Here is a 21,753-nt window from a genome sequence, read left to right as displayed (position 1 = left end):
TTGCTCTTTTTTATTTTGTTTTTAAATACAGACTACTACGTACACCCGACGGGGCCATGGGACATGCACCAGCCCAGGCTGCTCTTTCACATATGTCACCAGGCACAAACCACCTAAGTGCCCTACCTGTGGTAACTTCCTAGGAGGGAAGTGGATCCCAAAGGTAAAGTTCATTGGCCATCACTGCTTTGGAAACCCCACAAAGTAGGCTTATTATTCCCTTTAAGAACAGATGACTTAAATTAATATTCATTTAATTTTCTGACGACACAAATAAGTCAGTTTCTTTCTTTTTAAAAAGAAAGAATAACGTTATCTGTAATCTCATACCATCCAAAGAAAAGCTATTGTTAAGATTTCAGTATATTTTCTTCCAGTCTTTTTCTATGGATATACAAGTTCTGTATCTTGCCTTTTTTCCTTTACCATATCATGCCATTAAATATTCTTCAAAAACAATATCTTTAATTGCTTCATAGTTTTCCATGAATGACTACACCATGTTAAATCATTCATTTCTTGTTAGGGTTACATTTTTAATAATCCGCCCTCCACACTGACTGCTTAACTATTCACATGCACAGCACACATCTCATTCCCTAGCTCAGAGTCCTTTTAGTTTCATATAGCTCCTATTAAAAAGTGGAGGTCTTTAACCCGATACTCACGTCTGCCATAGCTTAACGTTCCAGATGTATACCTCTGTCTCCAAATAAATGATGCTCAGTAAATAAATGAGCGTTAGAGCTGAGCCCTTGTGACTTTCAGTTCAGCACATGTTTGTTACCTGTTGTATGCTTGGCACTGACTACATGAATCATACATACTTGCCACGTTTTTGATATAAATTATTTAGGGACAAAAGGACTAGAATAGTCAGAGGTGGTTTTATAGAGGAGATGGTTTGGAAAGATCAGTAGAATTTGGGTAGATAGAAGAGGAAAGAAGGCGTTGTTCTTGTGAAAATAGCTTAGGTTAGGATTGTGTTCGTCATGTGTTTGACTCATGGTCCAAACTCATTTCTGTAGAGAAAACTTAAATAGCAGCATACTTAAGTTCCTTTGGGCAGTTTCCACAGAACAACTCTCAGAAAATTACTGGGATGGTGACTTTTGCCCTCTGGCTGAGTGTTGGAGTTCAGGATAGCACCAATTTCGGAGGCAGAATAGGTTAATAATTAAGAATACAATTCTGGAGTCAGCTTCCTCAGTTCAAACCCCTCCTTCCCAAGTATTTAGCTTTGTAATCCTGGGCAAGTCATTTTATGTCTCTGTTCTTTTTTTTTTTTTTTTTAATTTATTTATTTATTTATTTATTTATGGCTGTGTTGGGTCTTAGTTTCTGTGCGAGGGCTTTCTCTAGTTGCAGTGAGCGGGGGCCACTCTTCATCGCTGTGCGGGGGCCTCTCACTATTGCAGCCTCTCTCGTTGTGGAGCACAGCCTCCGGACACGCAGGCTCAGTAGTTGTGGCTCACAGGCCCAGTCGCTCCGCGGCATATGGGACCCTCCCAGGCCAGGGCTCGAACCCGTGTCCCCTGCATCAGCAGGCAGACTCCCAACCACTGCCCCACCAGGGAAGCCCTATGTCTCTGTTCTTGATTTAGGCTTCCTTTCCTTTGTAAATGGAAGTAAACAATAGTGCCTACCTCATTAGGGTTATTGGAGGGGTCAGATGAAATGATCCATGCGAAGTGGATGGCACATTCCTAGTGTATTGAATATTCAATCCTCAGTAGGGCTTCACTGGTCCCATTGTTGGCAGCAATATAATTAATATTAACAGCAACAGTAGAGACAATTAACATTTCAAGGGGCAGGAAGTACCTAGGGCCTTGTGGAGTTTTTAGTGTGCACTGTGAAGCCATTTCATTTATTCCCACCCTAATTATTCTCCCAAAATGTACTTTCCTAGCTGCAGTAGGAAGATTGAATTGGATAGTAGTTGGACTCCTCCTTGGTCCTTCTTCACTTTTGCACAGCAGGTCTGTCAAATGACCCTATTTCCTGTGCTTTTGCACGAAAGAGTGTAACCGATCCTGTGCCTAGTCTGCTTCAGATTCTGTTTTTACTTTGGTTTTCTTTCCTTTTTCATTTTGTCTTTTTTTCCGCCTTTGATTGAGTAACTTTTGAGCCGTTCTCTTTTTGAGATCAAACTCATGACATGAAAACAATTTTTTCTTAGCTACTTGTCCCGTCTTTACTTGCTAAGTCAGAATATTTTTCCCAAAGGTTTTTGCAAGAATTACCATGTAAAGAGCAGATACTGTGATTTCTAAATCTCATAGGAACAGAATACCTGAGTGTGAGAAGAAAAAGGGTAACAATGTAGCATCAGTGCACTAAAAATTTTAGAGATAAAGGAGACGTTGGTTATCAGCTAGCTCAACTCCCAAATTTCCAGCTAAGGAAAAAGAGATTCAGGAGAAGTGACTTGTTACATTCACATTGCTAATTATGCTGTCTCCTCTTCCAGTAAACCACACTTCTCAGGCATTGCTGTGCTGTTTACCTGCAGAATCTTAAGATTTCCTGAGTTCTGATTTTTGAAAGAGCAATTATAAATAGTTTCTAAAAGCTCCAAATGTATCCATGCCAGTCAGGAAATGACTCACCTTTTCTTATATTGTTCTGGAGTTCATACTGGCTAAAATTAGCCCAAGAAACATGTGGCACAGTTCCCAGTGAGTTGGATGGAACAAAAGATGGTATATAAGGCTCAAGGTATGGTATATCGCTCAAGGCCTCATTACTGTGGGCTCTCTGATAGCAGTAATTGAGGTCTCTGATTGAGGAACTGGTAGTATTTGCCTTCCATCTTGAAAGAAAGTGACATCTAAAAAGGGTAGGCTGAGTTAAGGAAATGTGAGATCACCAGCTAGAGTTTTTTGCTCTGATTGCTTAAATTATCCAGTCTTCCTGCAAAGAATTTTTGTCTATAGCCTATTTAGTGGGCAGTGTTCTGCTTAAAGATCTCATCTCAGGGGTTTAGTTTATCTTGTCTCCTGGTTTTCTGCTGACTCTTCCTTCTTTAGCAGTCAGTAAGCTCAGTACAGTTTACTTGGAATTTTTCTTGTCCTCATGGTTTGTAATTGTGTGTTAGAATCTGAGAATGCTTTACTGGAGATTTCTTAAGGTTGTCTATATTGATTCTTAACCAGAGGCACCGTGTTGCCCAGAGGGACTTTTGAATTGTAAGTGGTTTTTGGTAGTCAGTGACTGGGAGATAATACTGAAATTTAATGGCATTGGGCACAGATGCTAAATTTCCTGTAAAGTGCAGGGGGGTCCTGCCCCTCCACCATGAAGAGCTGGGCCACCCAAAAGGCTATCTTGCTGCTCTTGACAAACACAGAGCTCTCTTACTCCATAATGGGAAATGAGGAATCAGATGAAGCTTGCCTTAGGTGACATAAGCAATTAGGTTGAAGCAGAGCCTAGACAGAGTGCAGCTTTTGTGTTTTGTCTCCTAGTTTATAGCGCCTTTCACTATTCACGTGGAAGGAAAAAACCTTTGAGACCTACCACAGAGATGACCACTGTTAAATTTTTTTTTTTTGGCCGTGTTGGGTCTTCGTTGCTGCGTGCGGTCTTTCTCTAGTTGCGGCGAGCGGGGGCTACTCTTCGTTGCAGTGCGCGGGCTTCTTACTGCGGTGGCCTCTTTTGTTGTGGAGTACGGGCTCTAGGCACGTGGGCTTCAGTAGTTGCAGCATGTGGGCTCAGTAGTTGTGGCATGGGGGCCCTAGAGCCCGTGGGCTCTAACGTGCAAGCTTAGTAGTTGTGGCCCTCGGGCTTAGTTGCTCCGTGGCATGTGGGATCTTCCCAGACCAGGGATTGAACCCGTGTCCCCTGCATTGGCAGGCAGATTCCTAACCACTGCACCACCAGGGAAGTCCACTGTTAATTTTTTTTAAGTGTTCGTGTGTACATATATGTATGTAAACCTCGGGTCTGTCTGAGATAGCAGCAGCTGGTATTTTTAGTGAGTGAGCCTTTTCTAGCATGTAATTAATGTGTGTGATCTGATTTGACCCAGTGACAAGTTTGTGGTGTATGTGTAAATCAGCCTTACGCTGACTTTTAGGACTCAACCTGAAAGAATCTGGGAAAAAGATAAGAGTTTTCCCCAGTGGAGTTGGAAGCATTCAGCCTGTGCGAGATTGTGACCACATTGTGATTAAGTGAGTCTCATAAAGGGACCACCAAGATAAACAACTTAATACTTCTAGGCCCAATATGGCAGTATGTCAGCCTCTTTGTAGACATAAAGAAGGCCTTCAACAATCAAAGGTCGAGGTAAAAAAATGTCCGCATTTGTTCGCTGAAACCTGAAGAAACGTCGTTAAGAAATTTATTAGAATAGGCTTATCCTAACTCGGACATTGAATACAGTGGTGAAAGGGAACTGGAATCAGAAGACTTAGATTCAGGCCAGTTTTATACTTGGGACCTGAAGTCACCCTCTTCCTTTCTCAGCCTCAGCTTCTTATATGTTGCTCATACATTATTGTTACAAGGATCAAATGAGAGAATATTTGTAAATGTGTCGTCAACTGTAAAATGCTATATGCATGAAAGGTTTTCTTTTTTTTCTAGGAAAAGCCAGCCAAAGTCAAAGTGGAATTGACTTCTGGAGTCTCCTCCAAAGGCTCTGTGGTTAAAAGAAATCAGCAGCCTCTCACCTCCGAGCAAAATTCTGCTAAGGAAAACTCTTCCAAACTGACTCTGGAGAACTCTGAAGCTGTAAGCCAGCTCCTAAGTATAGCTCCTCAAAGAGACGTGGGTGAGGAGAATGAGTGGGAGGAAGTGATCATCTCAGATGCCCATGTTTTGGTCAAGGAAACTCCTGGGAATCGTGGTACGGCAGTCATTAAGAAGCCAGTGGTCAAGAGTGGTGTGCAGCGTGAGGTCTCTCTGGGGACAACTGAGAATGACAGTCCTGGACTAGACGTGCCACCACCAGCTGAGGGGACCAGCACCTCCAATTCACTCCCTGCTCCTAAAAAGCCTACAGGGTAACCCAATGTGTTTATTTTTTCCCCTATTTAAAAAAAATTTATATATTTATTTATTTATTATTTTTTGGCTGCGTCAGATCTTAGTTGCGGCACATTGGGATCTTTTGTTGCGGCGTGTGGGCTCTTCGTTGCTGTGCGCTGGCTTCTTTCTAGTTGTGGCGTGTGAGCTCCAGAGCGTGCAGGCTCAGTAGTTGCAGCATGCGAGCTCTCTAGTTGCGCTGCACAGGCTCCAGAGCACGTGGGCTCTGTAGTTGTGGTGCGTGAGCTTAGTTGCCCCGCGGCATGTGGGAATCTTAGTTCCCTGACCAGGGATCGAACCGGTGTCCCCTGCATCGCAAGACGGATTCTTAACCGCTGGACCACCAGGGAAGTTCCCCAATGTGTTTATATATTACAGCATTGTGTTTAGAACAGCAGCTTGCGAAGTGCCCTGTGTTTATTTTGTCCCATGTCCTTACAGCATTCCTGAGAGAGATAGCAGAGCCCAATTCATGGTTTATATTTTAGAGATACAGAAGCTGAGGCCTAGAGACATTGATTCGCCTTTCCTCCTACACTCTGCTGTCTATTTACTGCTGTCCCGTTCCTTATACATCTCTTGTCAGTCTCCCTAAAGCAGTTATTACAGAGTCTTGTTGGTACAGGCTGTGGGCAATGTTACAAACCTAGTATCCAATTCTGGATGCTGCATTTGAAAAGAGAAGCCTTATTAGGGCATCTTTATATAATAAAGATTCCTGTCCTGGTGGTCAGAGAACTAAATTCTGGTTGTGACTCTGTCCAGGGCTTCTGTTTGACCGTGGGCATAGTCACTTCGTACCCATTTTCCCCTCTGAAAAATCTTGAGTTGGGTGTTATAAAAAAGAATCGTATCCTCAATGGCTGACCATACAGCCTGAAAAAGATTGTGTGTAAAGCTTGCAGCCCAGTGCCTTGCAGATAGGAGAGGTCCATAAGTGTGGGCTGTTTTTCCTCCCTTCCTTAAAGGCTTTCTCACCTTAGAGGCTTGACTGAATTCTCCATGTATGCAGCTCCTTTACAGAGGCAGCTGTGGTCTTAAAATGGAAGGCTCTTTTTTGTTTGTATCATTGGTTCTCAAAGGGGAGCAGTGCCCCAGGGGACATTGTGGCAATGTTTGGAGACATTTTTGGTTGATACCATTGGGGAGGGAGTGCTACTGTCATCAAGTGGGTAGAGGCCAAGGATGCTGCTAAACATCCTACAATGCACAGGACAGCCTCTTGCAACAGAGAATTATTTGGCCCAAAATGTTAGTAGTGCCAAGGTTTAGAAATTCTGGTTTATATTATTACGATTAAAAAACTTTTATTGTTGAGTAGAAAATATATTCACATAGTTCAGACTGAAAAGGTGTAAGGAATATATACTGAAAAAAATCTCCTTTCTGTCCCATCCTTGAGTGCTCCATTCCCATTTCCCAGAGACAATATTCCCAACTTTCTGTGTTTTTGGAGATAATTTTGAGTATATGCAAACAAATAGGAGTGTATGTGTGTTTATAATTAATATCGTTAAATTTTAAAAGTCAAGATGTCGAAGTATGTATGTCACGCTACCATTTGTGTAAAGAAAGGTAGGGAAAAAATACATGTGTGTACACACACACACACACATATATATATATATATACACGTACATAGTTGACTCTTGAATAGACATGGACTTGAACTGCGTGGGTTCACTTACACGTGGATTTTTTTCAGTATGTATGTACTACAGTACTACATGGTGTGCAGTTGGTTGAATCTGCCAGATGTGGAACCCTGGATATGGAGGGCTGTGAAGTTATCAGTGGACTTTTGACTCAGTGGGGGTCAGTGCCCCTAATACGTGCTGTTCAGGGTCAGCTGTGTGTGTGTTAATATATATTTTTCCCCCCACCTTTCTTTACACAAATGGTAGCATAACATACATACTTTGACATCTTTTAAAATTTAACAATATACTTTGAGATGGTTCCGTGTCCTTAGAGAATGAAGCTGTGCACTTTTGGGTAGGTGAAGCACTTTAGCAAACTTGTATTGAGGCCTTCAATGGGCAGGCTTTATGCTCAACACTGGAGCTACAAAGATGAAGAAAACATGAACCTTGTTCTCCAGGGTCTCTAAGCTGCCCTCTTGTGGGAGACTGATACACTTTAAATACTTGGGCTGATTAGAGGCAGATTAGATGTTATAACTACAATAGCTATTGATATCCCTCACTGTAGGCACTGTTTTGCACTTTTTTATTTTCATAATGACCCCATGAAGTACATGTAATTGCATATTACAAATGAGGTAAACAGAAGAGTAAGATTTCTTGCCCAGGGTTACACAGCTATTTAATGGTTTAATTAATGTCTAAAGCCTGACAGTTTAACCAGGACACTATTCTAATAAAGTGCTATCTGAAGATTGCACTTTGGTTTTCTTCCCCCTGGTCTGGAATTTCTAGGAGAGCTCCCTTCTTGTTTTTTTTCAGAGTTGACCTGCTTATTCCTGTGTCCAGAGCCCCAGAGCTTAAAGGCAGAGCACGGGGCAAGCCCTCGTTACTGGCTGCAGCAAGACCCATGAGAGCAATTCTTCCAGCCCCAGCTAACGTGGGTCGAGGCAGCAGCATGGGACTGCCCAGGGCCAGGCAGCCCTTTCCCCTGAGTGGTAAGGTCTGGGACAGACTTGGGAGGAGGGACTGTCTAAAGGGAAGGGGACAGGAGTGGGGGTTGAGCATGGAGATGAGAGACTTAGGGAGACTCTGAATGCACTTAAGTCACCAGTCTGGCTCCTGGTTGTCTCAGATAAGACTCCCTCTGTGAGGACTTGTGGCCTGAAGCCAAGCACGCTGAAGCAGCTGGGCCAGCCCATCCAACAGCCATCTAGCACTGGTGAGGTGAAGGTAAGACCCTTTCCCCAGAGGGGGAGCCATCTGTGGGGGGCCGCTGGCTGCTCCGAGAACAGGGCTTCCATTGAGTGTCTCAAAGCCATAGGCAAAAAGCCTATTCTTAACACTGGTAGAACTGTGGGAGGAGGGTTAGCATGAATGAGTTATCTGGTTTTTAATTAGTTTCTTTTTCTGGTTATAAAAATGAATGCATGCTTTAAAATTTTTATTTAGAAATAATTTAAAACAAGAAAAGTTGCAAGAGTAAAAGTAGTACAAAGAGCACCCATGTACTCTTTACCTAGTTACCTATTGTTAACATATTAGCCCATTTTGCATTATCATTTGTGCTCATTTGTCTTCCCCATTGTGTGTGTGTGTGTGTGTGTGTGTATGTTTAAAATACACATAATTTAAAGGTAAGTAACATGGCCTTTTACTCTTTAATGCTTCAGTGTGTATTTCCTAAGACTAGAGATACTCCGTTACTGAAACATTGATACTTTATCATTTGTATTCCAGTTTCGTTGGTTTTACCCAGTTGTGTCCTTTATAGCATTTTCTACGTTAGTACAGGATACGATCTAGGATTAGATGCTGCATTTAGTTGTCATGTCTTTTTAGAAAAAATGAATGCATGGTTGTTATAGAAAATAAAGAAAATTCAGGTAAGGCAGAAAGAAAATAAGTCTCTTCTGATCCTGCCACCCAGAAATAACTGTTATTGATGGTCCGGTGTGCGCTCATTCAGCCAGGTTCTTTCCTGCATTTGTCTGTGTTTATCTTTTAAATGTAATTTTTTAAACCTAAAAGCATGGCTCTTTCTCCATGTACTGGTTTGTAACCAGTACAATTCATTCCATTTAATGATAGAGCTATTAAAGATTTCTCAGGTGTCAAAATTGCATGTGTTCAAGTATATTTATTATTAGATTTTTTTTTAGTTGTTTTGCCGTATATGACTTGAATGTGATCAAAGATCCCTAAATCAGCACTTTTGTGAGCATGACCGTCAGTAACAAACACATTTCTGCATCACAGCCCAGTAAATATATACATATATATACACATTAAAAGTTTAATTAAGCTATGCCCTTATTTTATGCAGTCATTTTTCCATTTCTTTTTCCAAAATGCTGGTTTCAGCCCATTAAGTTAATTTCACAATCCCTCAGTTTGAAATTGAAAACCCTGACATGGACCAAATTGGAATAGGAATATCAGTCTGCCATCTCCCTTGCCGTGTGCTCTCTGTCAGGTAACTGCTTTGGTTTGATAGTTCTAAATTTGCCCCAACAAGGCTATCAGCCAGCTTCTACTTTGAAGGTTGATCTGTTTTCACCCAAATGTGGTGTCACCCCTGGGTGCATGTGTGATCTTGGGGAATAGAAGGATGGTAATCGAGTCTGCTTCAGCTGCTTCCTAGATTTCCAGCCCTTAGATTCCCTTCATGTGTGTAAATTCCCAGTCTTCTGTGTAGTTTCCTTTTAATTGGCAAATTGGGTATTTGTTAAAAAGCCATAAAGCCTTTTACTAGTCTTAAACCAGTTAAGTTACATGAAATCTTATGTTCTGAAAATTAACTTAAATTCATTATTACAGAATAATTATTTTAAATTTAGAATGCTTTCTTCATCTTTTCTTTTTTACATTCCATATAGAACATTTGAAAATTTTTCTAGATAGTGGTAAAATGGAAAGCAACCATGATCTTCCCCTCAGCCTGTGACATTTTAGTGAATAATCTTTCAAACTTCTTGTGTTTTTTTTTTTTTTGGCCGTGCCATGCAGGTTGTGGGATCTTAGTTCCCTGGCCAGGGATTGAACCCAGACCCCCAGCAGTGGAAGCATGGCATCCTAACCACTGGACCACCAGGGAATTCCCCAGACTTCTTTATGTCAGCATAATTCAACCACATATTTGTGTATAGAGCTATTACATGCTTTTCTCACTTGATAGTAGTTGTAAATCTGACTCATAGTGTTTCTGATAAGCAGTGTTAGAAGCTGTGCAAAAGAGTGTGGGAACCCCTGGAGTTGAAAGTGACACTCAACCTTTGGTGGGCTGGTGACTGCTGACTAGCATTCCAGAGGGCTTGTTTGGAGCATAGCTCTACAAATGCCTGGGCAACTGTTTCCTCAAGCTGTTTCAGGACACAGGACCTCAGGAGTTTGACTGAGGTTCAGAGGCACTAAAATAATTTGTTTTGATCTACAGCTACCAAATGGCCCAGCCAACAGGACATCTCAGGTGAAAGTTGTAGAGGTCAAGCCTGATATGTTTCCTCCATATAAGTATAGCTGCACCGTCACACTGGTAAGTGCAGACAGGTGATGGGTTGACATAGAGGTGGTTTGATTGTGTGGTTGAGGGGGAGTAGGAGTCTGAGGTGGGTGGGGAGTGGTACTTGGGAGTGAGAGTAGGGTGAGGGCGAGATCATAGATTCTGAAGATCCTGTCAGTGGTACAGATGATAGCTACTGGGTGAATCATCTAGGTTTGCTGTTTTTCCCAGGTGAGATCCATGAAGTATAGGCCAGCTGAGACCAGGATATTTCTTTTGAGAGTAGCTGGAGATGAGAATCCAGTCTAACTTCAACATTCAGCAGTCTTTGGACCTTTTAGCCTCAAAAGTGTGGTCTACATATAAGTTTGAGAAATGTATTTTTTTCCTCCCTAAAACAGAGTCACATTCAGTACTAGTATCTGAAAGGGTTTGAGAAGTGCTTTAGTGAAGCAACTTTTGTTTAGCCTGGTGTTTCTCACCAAGGTTTTCCCTCCCCCACTTTTATTTTTAACATAACACATGTTAACATCCCAATAAATGAATGTGTGACTCTGGGGTCGTCCTTTTGCAGGGTAAGCAGCCTAGAGCAGTGGAATAAACACTGGGTGTCGAAAGACCTAGTCCAAAAGTGGTTCTGGCTCTGCTGCTAGCATGGCATCTAACCTTGAGCAAGGCTCTTTGCTTCTCTGGTCCTCAGTTTTCACTATCTGTAAAATACTCTGTTGGTTTAGAAAGCATGTTAGGGCTTCTCTTGCTCAACATTCTCTAATTTTGTTGATCCTTAAGGTACCAATCAGCCAGGTATCATTTGGCAGTTTCCCTGGATGAGTAAGATACACAGATCTTGAGAAAGCAGCTAGATTTTTAAAAATTCAGAAACTTTATTGAGCGCCTGCTCTGTGCCATGCCCTGTGCTAGGATTCAGTAGGAACAAGACAGCGCATGGTATGGTGGGTCAGGGCCTCATCTGGCCTGATCCTTGGAGAGAGTGTCTCTCTTATCCTAGAGAGCTGCTCAGGCTTCTTTTTCTAAAGACCTAATTACTACCTTCTCCATGCCATCCATCCCTTCACTACCTCTTCCATTTGGCTATGAGAGGCCACTAGGGATACCATCTGGTGGGAACTGCCTGGGACCTTCTCTTCGGCTGATTAGACTGCAGCTTGTTGTAGGAGTCTAGATGCCAGAGGTTTGAGCTTAAATAGTCGAGAAGTCACAATTTATCTTTATTGGAGCTTGAAATCTTCGGTTCACCACAGTCTCTGGCACTCTGTTAGAACAGGCCTGTTTCACTCTGCTGATTGCCTGGACCCTGAAGGCATTTGAATTTATGACCTTTGAGATTCAACTCACTTGTTTCACAGATAAGGAAGGACTTGCCAAAATTATTTAGGCTGTATTAAGACTGAAAGGGGATAGCTGCCGAAAAAGTATCTTGCTTCAAGGCTCTTGGAGAGTTAGCCTAAATCTGGTTTTGTGATTGCCCTCTCTGTTTTACCCATAGCAGGTCATCCTGATTCTTGGCTCTGCCCAGGTGTAAGTTGACTTGTAGAATTGAACTTCAGTCTTACTTTTTTAGGATTTGGGCCTGGCTACATCAAGAGGTCGGGGAAAGTGCAAGAATCCCTCTTGTAGCTATGTCTACACCAATCGGCATAAACCGCGGATTTGTCCCAGCTGTGGTTTTAACCTTGCCAAAGACCGGACTGAGAAAACCACCAAGGTTCTCGTGAGTTCCTTCCCCAAACACACCCCGCAGCCTTGGATTGGGCTCTGTTAGCAGACCTGCTTTAGGAGAAATAAAAGGATTTCTTAGTACACAATAGTAGTTAGCACCTGAACTGGAACCAAGTTACAGGTTCTGAACCTGGGCAAGTGCCTTCTTTCTGGGCTTCCTTGTCCTCTTTGCCAAGCTGAGGGGGCTGACCAGATACCTTGATCTCTGAGAACCTTCTAGCTCAGTGGACCAAGAGTTCATTCACGGGGGTGCCGCGGGGAAGCCAACACAGGCCTTAAAGAGGATTCTGAAGAAGAGAGGGGTGGAAGGGTTACATCCTTTTAGCTCTGAGGCTGGTGAAGGGCCTGTAAATAGAATTTTGGTAAATACAGAGTGCCAGCCCCAGGACTTTGTAGATGAGATTCCTGCTTCTCAGGTTTCTTGCAGAGTATTTGGCCAACCACAAAGCTTTACTTCTAGCAGTGTTGGCAGGCCTCCTCCCTGAAGTTGGACCAAACTATTTGGATAGTAAAACACATTCCACTTGGCTTCTTAGGGCTTGTTTTTTTTTGGTTGTTTGTTGGTTTATTAGAACCAGGGAAAATAGGCAGTTTCAGAGGGCCTCTGAATTTCCACATGTGAATTTTTTTTAAGTGAACAGAAAGATGTAGTACCTAAGGCGGGGAATAGAATGACTAGGGTGAGGGTAAGAAGAGAGATCTCATTCATCCGCTTTGCAGGGAAAGAAGATGGCACGCGGAACAACAGGTCAGGATCCAAGATGGAGCCCGGTTACTCCAGATCTAAGCTGCACCTCACAGGATGTGCAGGATGTGGGTGGAAGGGGAAGGCACGCCATATACTCAAGGACTAGTATGAGCAGAAGTGAAGAGGTAGGGAGTCTGGTGTTTGTTCCATTGGGTTAGAGGAGAGAGTGTGTGGGGAGGATTATGGAAAACAAGTCTTGAAAGGCATATTGGGGCCATATCATGGACGATCTTTAATGCTAAGACCTGGCAGTTTGTTTTTTAGGCAGTGGGGTCACACTGAATGTCCTTGAGTCAGGGAGAGACCCAGAAGGTTATGTCAGGAGGTCAGGGGGTTTGGGAGTGGACAGGACTAAGTGGGGGCGGGGACTGCCTCAAGCTAACTTTTCTATGCATACAGAGGGGAGGGGCTTTCTGGCAGAGGAATATCACCCCCCTGATCTTCAGGTCTGTGGAGGTGGTGTTCTGAGGTTATTATCTTTGTGAGAAAGGGAAGTGGAACTAAAAGAAAAAAACACTGAGACTAGGAATTGAGATACCTGCCTGGGAGTGACCCTAAGCTGCTCGCTTTCCCTCTCCTGAATTTTTGTTTCCCCATCAGTAAAACAAGGCAGGCAAGGTGGATTAGATCTGGGCATTTTAGTCTCAGGGCCATGAGCCCTAGAGAAGACTCAGAATTGAGCTTAAAGGAGTCTGTAAACCCTTGAAATTGCATGTAAAATGGTTCCATACCTTCCATCATATTCTGTTGTTCCACACGGTGCCCTCTGCTGGCAGTGAGCTTTCCTTTTGGTTTCTCCATGTGTTTAATGTGCACCGCTTCACGTTAAAAGCATTGACCACACCCTGTCTTTTTTTTTTCCTTCAAGAAAGTGAATGTTATTTGATAAATAGAGATGATTGTAGTGCAATTTAAAGAAAACTGATTTAGATCCACAACTTATACCCCAAATGAACTCCATGTCAATTATTTGGTTATAGAAATGCAAAAAGAAAAAAAAAGTAAAGCATTAGTTACAAAAAATAAAGTTATGCTACCATTCCCAGAATTTAAATAAAGTATGAAGAAACATTATAACATTGTATTACTCAGACATCTTTTGTTTGTTTGAACTATTTCCTTAAGTCAATTTCCCAGAGTAAAACTGTTGGTGCACACACACAACACACATTTTCATGGTTCTTGATAGGTGTTGAGAATCAAATTCAGAACACATGTTTTTGACAAATATGAGAATACATATTTCTAGACAGAATTAAACAAAATATCTGAACTAAAGCCCATCTAGAACATCATACATTCTGTAATTACAAGAGATAAAATTAGAAATAACCTGTGTCTACCATTGAAATAAAATAAATTATAACATATCTTTATAACTAAATATTAAGATGCATAAAAAGATAAATATAAAGATTAGTCTGCAAAATGGAAATGGTTTATGATCTAATAAGTGAAAAAAATTTAGATGGTATGGGTACCCTAATTAGAACTCTGTAGAAATGTGGATATAAAGATTCTAAGGAAGCATAGAGAAATAGAAAATATTGACCACACCCTGTCTTGACTCCCTGTTAGCTCCCTGTGAGACCGTGATTACTTGTAGGACAGGTGTGTCTATTGCCCCCATACTACTTCTTTTTATTTCCCCCACTGGCCGCGTGGTTTGTGGGATCTTAGTTCCCAAACCAGGGATTGAACCCGAGCCCTCAGCTGTGAGAGTGAGGAGCTCTAACCACTGGACCGCCCAGGGAGTTCCCAGCCCCCATACTTCTAATGCTGGAGCTTGCATATATAATGTGTCAGTCCATGATTATGGAATGGAATGGAATTCCATAGGTAGATGGCTCTGAACATTCCTTTTTCCTGTTTCATTGTAGCTGTTGATGTGACTTGCAGTGTGAAAATGGATGTTGGTCTCTAGATCTGGAATGATGAGGTGACTTAACTTTCCAGGTTAGACAGGAGTTATCTAGGCACCTTTTGCCAATTGGTTTCAAATCCCACTCTTATTATATTCTTCTATCTTGGGCTAACTGGTAGCCGCTTACCACCATGACCCTCATCTTCAGACATTCCCTCACCTTCTAATTCTCTAAATTTCGGAGAAGCAAAATATAATTATTGTTTTCCACAAAATAAAACACTGGTCAGAAACCCAAGGTCCTTTGTGTACCTTCTCTTTGGAGTCCCCTGGTGACCGTACATTTCCTGTGCAGTTTGCTGCCAGTGGCTGTAATTAAGACCACAACATCTCTGGGCTGGAATGATCTTCATTGCTTTCCATCTTTCATCTGTGGCTCAGAGCCAAAGGATAGTATGCTTTCCAACCTATCTTCCAGCCCATGATTCAACATCGTCATGACTGGGAACACACAGCCTCCTGGGGCAACTCATTCTAGTGTCACTCAGCTCTTCTACAGCCATTCATTCATTCTTTCTTTCAGCAAGCATGTATTGAATGTCTATTATTGGTCAGGCTTTTGGGGCTACAAAGATGAATAAGACATGGCCACTTCCCTCTAGGAGCTTACAGTCTAGCTGGGGGGAAAGATAGGTAACCAGACTTACAGATAGTGAGACGAGTTGTCATAGTTATACTGAGTAATAAGTTGTTACTAAGCAGTTAACTTCTATAAAACAAAATAATGTGTCCAGCAAATATGAATTAGCATCTTTTGTGTGCCCTCATGGTGGTATTGGGAATCAGTAAATAAGCAGGGCAAGGGACTGGTTTACCAACTGTGAGAAAATGAAATCTGCAGTAAAGAAGTGGACTCTGGGAGCAAGAAGGAGGGCTTGGTTTCACACTGCATTTGCACAAGGGATCAGGGAGGGACCTCCATTGAAAAGGGACCTGCCTCAGAAGGACCTGTTTCAGTGAGTGTTTCAGAACCTTGTTTCCTGGAAGCCTCTGACTGGTGTTATAAAGTTCCCTTGTACCAAGAAGCCACACACTATTAAAGATAAATGCTTTAAGCTGGACAGGTACTTGTTTATAAATCAGAATTACCATTCATAGAATTTTTGTTGCAATACTATCTCATTTACTGTACAACAGCTCTAGGAGATTATTAGTATTTTGATCCTTCATTTCGTAGGTGAGGAAATTGAGGCTCAGAAAGATTAAGTAAATTGCTGTGGGTCACCCATGTATACAGCTGTTCAGTGGCTTAACCAGAATTGAACCCCTGGACTGTTATCCTCCAAACCCAATACCCGGTGAATGGGAGCTGACTCTTAAAACCATTACCAAGAGGTGTGTATAATCCTCTCATTCTACTGGTAGAGAAACAGCGCTAGAGAGAGAAAGCACCTGCCGTGAGTCACACAGTGAGTTATTAGCTGAGCTGGTTAGGAACCTAGGCTTCCCACCTCTCAGTCGTGGGCCCATCCCTCTGCCACTCATGGTTTTGGCCTCACGCTGGCTCTTTGTGCCCTGGGCGCATACTGATCAATCCACTCTTCAGGAGGCGAGCTCACCACTCTCGGATGTGCTGAGCGCCACAGAGCCCCTGAGCGCAGCCCAGAGGGAGATCCAGCGCCAGTCAACGCTGCAGCTGCTGCGCAAAATCCTGCAGATTCCTGAGAATGAGTCAGAGCTGGCTGAGGTCTTCGCCTTGATTCATGAACTCAATAGCTCTCGACTCGTCCTGTCCAACGTGAGTGAGGAGACAGTCACCATCGAGCAAACTTCTTGGTCGAATTATTATGAGTCTCCATCCACGCAGTGCCTTCTCTGTAGCAGCCCATTGTTCAAAGGGGGACAAAAGTAAGCACCTCTTTCAGATTTACCCTTCCCTAGCTGCCCCATCTTACATGGCCTGTATTGCCTCTCTTCAAATACCTTTAAGGCTATAACCTTTGAAGATGTTCTTCTCAGCTTTTCTTAGGTTTCCTTTACTTTTCCAATTGTCAGAAATAAAATAATAATAGTGATTATCCATCATTTCTATTGAAATGTTACTATCACCAACTTAGGATTTAGTTTACTTCTGGACTGCCTGGCATAATGCTTGGATTTGGGAATTCATTGGGATTGGTTAAATTGGGTAATAAGTTCAGAATTATATTAACTTTAGGGGTGATTCTATAGGCCAGATTCCAGGGAAGTGGGAACACCCACCTAGAAAATCCTTGGAACGCAAGGTCCAACACCTTCATTTGCCTACTATGTTTAAAGTCTTGAGGATTTTTGCCATTGATCATTGAGCCCAGGAACTGCATTAAGTTGATTTCCCTACTGTTTTTTGTTGATGTTCTTGGTACTAGCTCCCTGGCCGGGCCCCAGGAGTGCTGGCTGCTGACAGCCAGCTGGCTGCAGGTGGTGACTGCCCAGGTGAAGATGTGTCTGAATCCCCATTGTTTGGCCCTGCACAGCTTCATGGACATCTATACAGGTGGGTGCCAGCCTTTTTTCCCTCAGAGGGCATGTTTGAGAACAGCCTCTGTGAGTCAGACCTCTAGTCCTTTGAGACTGGATCTTTTCTCAGATAGGGCTTCTGAGGAAGAGGGCGTTTTTCCTCCTGGATATCTCAGCCCCAGAAGATTCCATTTATCTCAGAACTGTTAGGACTCTCTTATCAGTGCTCTTTAAACAAAGTTAATTTTAAAATAACAGATCTTCGTTGTGGAAAAAACAGAAAATGCTGACAAGGAAAAAGAAACTAAAAATCACTAGTAATCCTACTGCCATGAGATGAACACTTAATATTGTGCTCTGTAGTCTTTCAGATGTGTTATTCATCCCTGCAGAATAAAAGAAGATATATGATTTATAGATCTATAGTTTTTCTTTGAACAAAAGTGGGGCTGTGCTGGATGTTGTTTTGGTGTGTTCTTTTTAAATACAGCGATGTATCATGGACATCTTCCTATGCCAGCAAGTGGAGAAATACATGACCATTTTTAAGGAGTGTGTGATGTTGCGTTTTATAGTCCTCTTAATAATTAAGTCTTTTGTACAGCCTTAATTATTTCCTTTGGGCAAATGCCCAAAAGTGGAATTGCTGCATATTCACCCTTTCCTTCCATTCATTCATCAGCATCATTCATTGAACACTGACCATGTACCAACCACTCTGAAAATTTGAATCTTGGGTTTTAGATGTAGAATGGAGTGCTGAAGACTAAAGAGTATTTATTATTCTCCTTGTTTTCAGAACCTTATGGTGCCTTATTTTGAATTCATGCTTTTAATGTCTTGTTTTGCCAGATTGAGTTTGTACTACTTTATGCTCTTGTCAGCAGTTAATGAGAATGCCATTTCCCTGCAGTCTGTCTCAGCCTGTAATACCTAGGGTTTATATATTTTTTTAAAATTTTAACTTTAAATTTACATGCAGTAAAATTTGCTTTGCTGTTGTGCAGTTCTGTGAGTTCTGACAAATGCACTGAGTTGTGTAACTGCCATCACAATCAGTATATAGAACAGTTCCATCACCTCAAAACATTCTTTTTCTGTCCTATTGTAATCAAAACCACCCCTCACCCCTAACCTCTAGCAACCATTTGATATTTTCTTCATTCCGTATAGTTCTATCTTTCCAGAACATCATATAAATCCATAGCACCATTTTGAGTTTGGCTTCTTTCACTAAGTGTAATGCCTTTGAAATTCATCCATATTGTTTTTTGTATCAGTAGATTGTTCCTTTTTATTGTTGAGTAGCTTTCCATTGTGTGGAGCACCACACTTGATTTATCTGTTCACTCCTTGAAGGATGTTTGGGATTTTACCAGTTTTTGGCAGTTATGAATAGAGTTGCTGTAAACATTCATGTATAGGCTTTTTTTTTTTAATTGGAGTACAGTTGCTTTACAATGTTGTGTTAGTTTCTGCTATACAGCAAAGTGAATCAGCTATACGTATACATATATCCCCTCTTTTTTGGATTTCCTTCCCATTTAGGTCACCACAGAGCACTGAGTAGAGTTCCCTGTGCTATACAGTAGGTTCTCATTAGTTATCTCTTTTATACATAGTATCAATAGTGTATATATGGCAATACCAATCTCCCAACTCATTCCACACCCCGCCCCCCCATTCCCCCTTGGTATCCATATGTTTGTTCTCTACATCTGTTCATGTATAGGCTTTTGTGTAAACAAAACTTTTCATTTCTTTTGGGTAAGTACCCTAGGAGTTAGATTGCTGTGCCATGTGGTAAGTGTGTAGTTAATTTTATAAGAAATCACCAAACCATTTACCTAAATGTTGCTGCCATTTTGCATTCCCTCTAACAATGGGTGAGAGTTCTAGTTTGCTTCATTTGTCAGCACTTGGTAGTGTCTAGTTTTTTGTGTGCGTTTTAGCCATTCTAATAGGTGTGTGTAGTAGTAACTCATTGTGGTTTCAATTTCTGTTTCCTCAATGACTGATGATGTTGAGCATCTTTTCATGGGTTTATTTGCCATCTGTATTTCTTTGGTGAAGTACCTGTTCCATCTTTGGCCCATTGAACTGGGTTGTTTTCTTGCTGTTGAGTTTTAAATGTTCTTTATATAGTCTGGATACACGTCCTTTGTCAGATAAGTGATTTGCTGATACTTTATACTTTATTATGGTCTGTGGCTTGTATTCTCATTCTCTTAACACAATCTTCCACAGAGCAAAAGTTCTTAATTAAAGACCAATTCATCAATTTTTTCTTTTAGAGATTGTTTTTGATGTTATTGCAAAGATGTCTTTACCTAGGTGGAGATCATAAGTATTTTTCCCATGTTTTCTGCTAAAAGTTTTATAATTTATGGTTTATACTTAAGTCTATAATCCATTTTTAATTGATTTTTATATAAAGTATGAGGCCCAGGGCTTCCCTGGTGGCGCAGTGGTTGAGAGTCCGCCTACAGATGCAGGGGACACGGGTTCGTGCCCTGGTCCGGGAAGATCCCAGATGCCGCGGAGCGGCTGGGCCCGTGAGCCATGGCCGCTGAGCTTGCGCGTCCGGAGCCTGTGCTCCCCAACGGGAGAGGCCACAACAGCGAGAGGCCCGCATATTGCTAAATAAATAAATAAATAAATAAATAAATAAATAAATAAAGTATGAGGCCCAGATTGAAGGGTTTTTTTTCCATTTGGACATCCATTTCTTCCACCATTTGTTGAAAAGTAGTCCTTTCTCCTTTGAATTGCCTTTGCTCCTTTATTGGAAATCAATTGATCATGTATGTGTGGGTCTATTTCTGCATCCTGTTCTACTGGTTTATGCTGTCTATCCTTTAGCAAATACCGCACGTTGTCTTGATTACTGCAGCTTTGTAGTAAGTCTTATAGTCAGGTAGTGTGAATTCTCCAACCTTGTTTTTCCTGAATTGTTTTAACTGTTTAGTTTCTTGCATTCCCCTATAAATTTTAGAATCAGCTTGTTAGTGTCTACAGAATCCTGCTAGAATTTTAATTGAGATTGTGTTAAATCTGTAGATCGGTTTGGGGAAGTTTGACATGCTTAAAGATACTGCGTCTTCCAATCCACGAACATGGTCTGTCTCTCCATTTTATTACGTTTTCTTTTGTTTTTCTCATCAGTGTTTTGTTGTTTTCAGCATATAGTTCCTGTACATATTTTGTTAGATTATACTAAATGACATGGTTCAATTTCTAACTGTTCAGTGCTAGTATAGAAATACAATTGGGTTTTGTCTATTGATTTTATTCGGTGACCTTGCAAAACTCATTTATTAACTTTAGGAACTTTTTGTAGATTAGTATTATAATTTTTAAAATTTTGTCAATTTGATAGGTAAAAACAAATATCACTTCTTTTTTTTAAATTTATTTTTTATTGAAGTATAGTTGATTTACAATGTTGTGTTAATTTCTGCTGTACAGCAGAGTGACTCAGTTGTACACATATATACATCCTTTTTAAATATTCTTTTCCATTATGGTTTATCCCAGGATATTGAATATAGTTCCCTGTGCTATACAGTAGTACCTTGTTGCTAATCCAGTCTATATGTAATATGTACTAACCCCAAACTCCCAGTCCATCCCTCCCCCACCTCTCTTCCACCTTGGCAACACAAATCTGTTCTCTATGTCTGAGTCTGTTTCTGTTTCATAGATAGGTTCATTTGTGCCCTATTTTAGATTCCACATATAAGTGATATCGTACAGTATTTGTCTTTCTCTTTTGGACTTACTTCACTTGGTATGGTAATCTTTAGTTGCATTCATGTTGCTGCATGTGCCATTATTTTTTTTATGGCTGAGTAGTATTCCATTGTATATATGCACCACATCTTCTTTATCCATTCATCTGTCGATGGATATTTAGGTTGTTCCCATGTCTTGGCTATTGTGAGTAGTGCTACAGTGAACATGGGGGTACATGTATCCTTTTTTTTTTTTTTTTTTTTTTTTTTGCGTTATGCGGGCCTCTCACTGTTGTGGCCTCTCCCGTTGCGGAGCACAGGCTCTGGACGCGTAGGCTCAGCGGCCATGGCTCACGGGCCTAGCCGCTCCGCAGCATGTGGGATCTTCCCGGACTGGGGCACAAACCTGTGTCCCCTGCATCGGCAGGTGGACTCTGAACCACTGCGCCACCAGGGAAGCCCACATGTATCCTTTTGAACTACGTCTTTTTCTGGATATATGCCCAGGAGTGGGATCACATGGTAATATCTTTTTAGTTTTCCATAGTGGCTGCACTAACTTGCATTCCCACCAACAGTGAAGGAGGGTTCCCTTTTCTCCACACCCTCTCCAGCATTTATTGTGTATAGACTTTTTAATGATGGCCATTCTGACTGGTGTGAGTTGGTGGTACCTCATTGTAGTTTTGATTTGCATTTCTCTAATAATTAGTGATGTTGAACATCGTTTCCTGTGCCTATTGACCATCTATATGTCTTCTTTGGATAAATGTCTTTTTAGGTCTTCTAGCCACTTTTTGATTTGGCTGTTTGGTTTTTTTGTTGTTGTTGTTGAGTTGTATGAACTGTTTGTATATTTTGGAAATTAAGCTCTTGTTGGTCACATTGTTCGCAAATATTTTTTCCCATTCCATAAGTTGTCTTTTCATTTTGTTTATGGTTTCCTTTGCTGTGCAAAAGCTTGTAAGTTTGATTAGGTCCCATTTGTT

General features: G+C 41.5%; 1 protein-coding gene across 4 annotated transcripts in view; it reads left to right on the top strand.

Moving 5' to 3' along the window:
- HMGXB3 (HMG-box containing 3) overlaps positions 1-21,753 on the top strand; it is a gene marked incomplete at its 5' end in the record, with an annotated part of 63,835 nt that overhangs the window by 12,590 nt on the left and 29,492 nt on the right. For 2 of the 4 annotated variants that reach the window (XM_079702719.1, XM_079702716.1), the window contains 8 exons: positions 32-163; positions 4,594-5,012; positions 7,500-7,675; positions 7,813-7,910; positions 10,114-10,212; positions 11,762-11,911; positions 16,138-16,439; positions 16,940-17,067. In XM_079702719.1, coding sequence (XP_079558845.1) covers positions 32-163; positions 4,594-5,012; positions 7,500-7,675; positions 7,813-7,910; positions 10,114-10,212; positions 11,762-11,911; positions 16,138-16,439; positions 16,940-17,067 — 1,504 coding nt within the window. The remainder of the gene's footprint in view (positions 1-31; positions 164-4,593; positions 5,013-7,499; positions 7,676-7,812; positions 7,911-10,113; positions 10,213-11,761; positions 11,912-16,137; positions 16,440-16,939; positions 17,068-21,753) is intronic. The other 2 variants (XM_079702718.1, XM_079702717.1) reach the window with 2 other exon arrangements.

Source organism: Hyperoodon ampullatus (assembly GCF_949752795.1).
Source record: "Hyperoodon ampullatus genome assembly, chromosome: 4".
NCBI lineage: Eukaryota > Metazoa > Chordata > Mammalia > Artiodactyla > Ziphiidae > Hyperoodon > Hyperoodon ampullatus.
Note: the sequence above shows the minus strand (reverse complement) of the source record. Positions and strands in the feature narration are given on the sequence as shown.